Source organism: Limulus polyphemus, unplaced genomic scaffold (assembly GCF_000517525.1).
Source record: "Limulus polyphemus unplaced genomic scaffold, Limulus_polyphemus-2.1.2 Scaffold341, whole genome shotgun sequence".
Taxonomy (NCBI): Eukaryota; Metazoa; Arthropoda; class Merostomata; order Xiphosura; family Limulidae; genus Limulus; species Limulus polyphemus.
Window position 1 is genome coordinate 538,317 of NW_013665951.1, and position 562 is coordinate 538,878.

Here is a 562-nt window from a genome sequence, read left to right on the forward strand (position 1 = left end):
ATTGAGTCAAGACGCTGGTCGATGCAAGAGAATGAGCTACATGAAATTTAACTTCACTTTTCGTGTCTTAATTTCCTGAAATAACTGTTCAAGTTATTCTGGTAAGAGTCTGTATATTTACAAAGCTGCGTATTTATACATTTTTTATTTCATAATGCTATACATACTTTCACATAATCAAAACATGAGATTTTATTGGTGTAAGTATACGTAACTTTGATGAAATCAATTACACAAAATCAGTGTCAGTTATATTTTATATTTATCTCAAAATCCAACGATTTTTTACATATCACTCAAAACAGAAAACATATTTTGTTCATCGCTGAGAAACTTTTCACTCTTTTCATTTTCAGAGTCTTCTTCACAATTACTGCTTTCAGATAAGTTTTCTTCTCCTACTTCACTTTTATTATTATAATTAATTTTTTCAGAATGTTGTAACGCTTTTATTTCGTTTACTTCTGGATGTAAAGACCACTTTTCTGGAGAAGAAAAAAAAGATCACAAACAACATTATAAAAATCATTGTACAAACAACCAATACTGAAACCTAAACCTA

The 562-nt window shown here is 28.6% G+C and overlaps 1 protein-coding gene across 7 annotated transcripts in view; it reads right to left on the minus strand.

The window, feature by feature from the left end:
* Positions 1–245: 245 nt before the first annotated feature.
* The window catches only part of LOC106457521 (guanine nucleotide-binding protein-like 1), a 37,568-nt gene continuing 37,251 nt past the window's right edge, over positions 246–562 (minus strand). For all 7 annotated transcript variants that reach the window (XM_022383489.1, XM_022383487.1, XM_013916949.2 and 4 more), the window contains exon 14: positions 246–485. In XM_022383489.1, the coding sequence (XP_022239197.1) occupies positions 286–485 (200 nt within the window). In that variant the 3' untranslated portion in view covers positions 246–285. The remainder of the gene's footprint in view (positions 486–562) is intronic.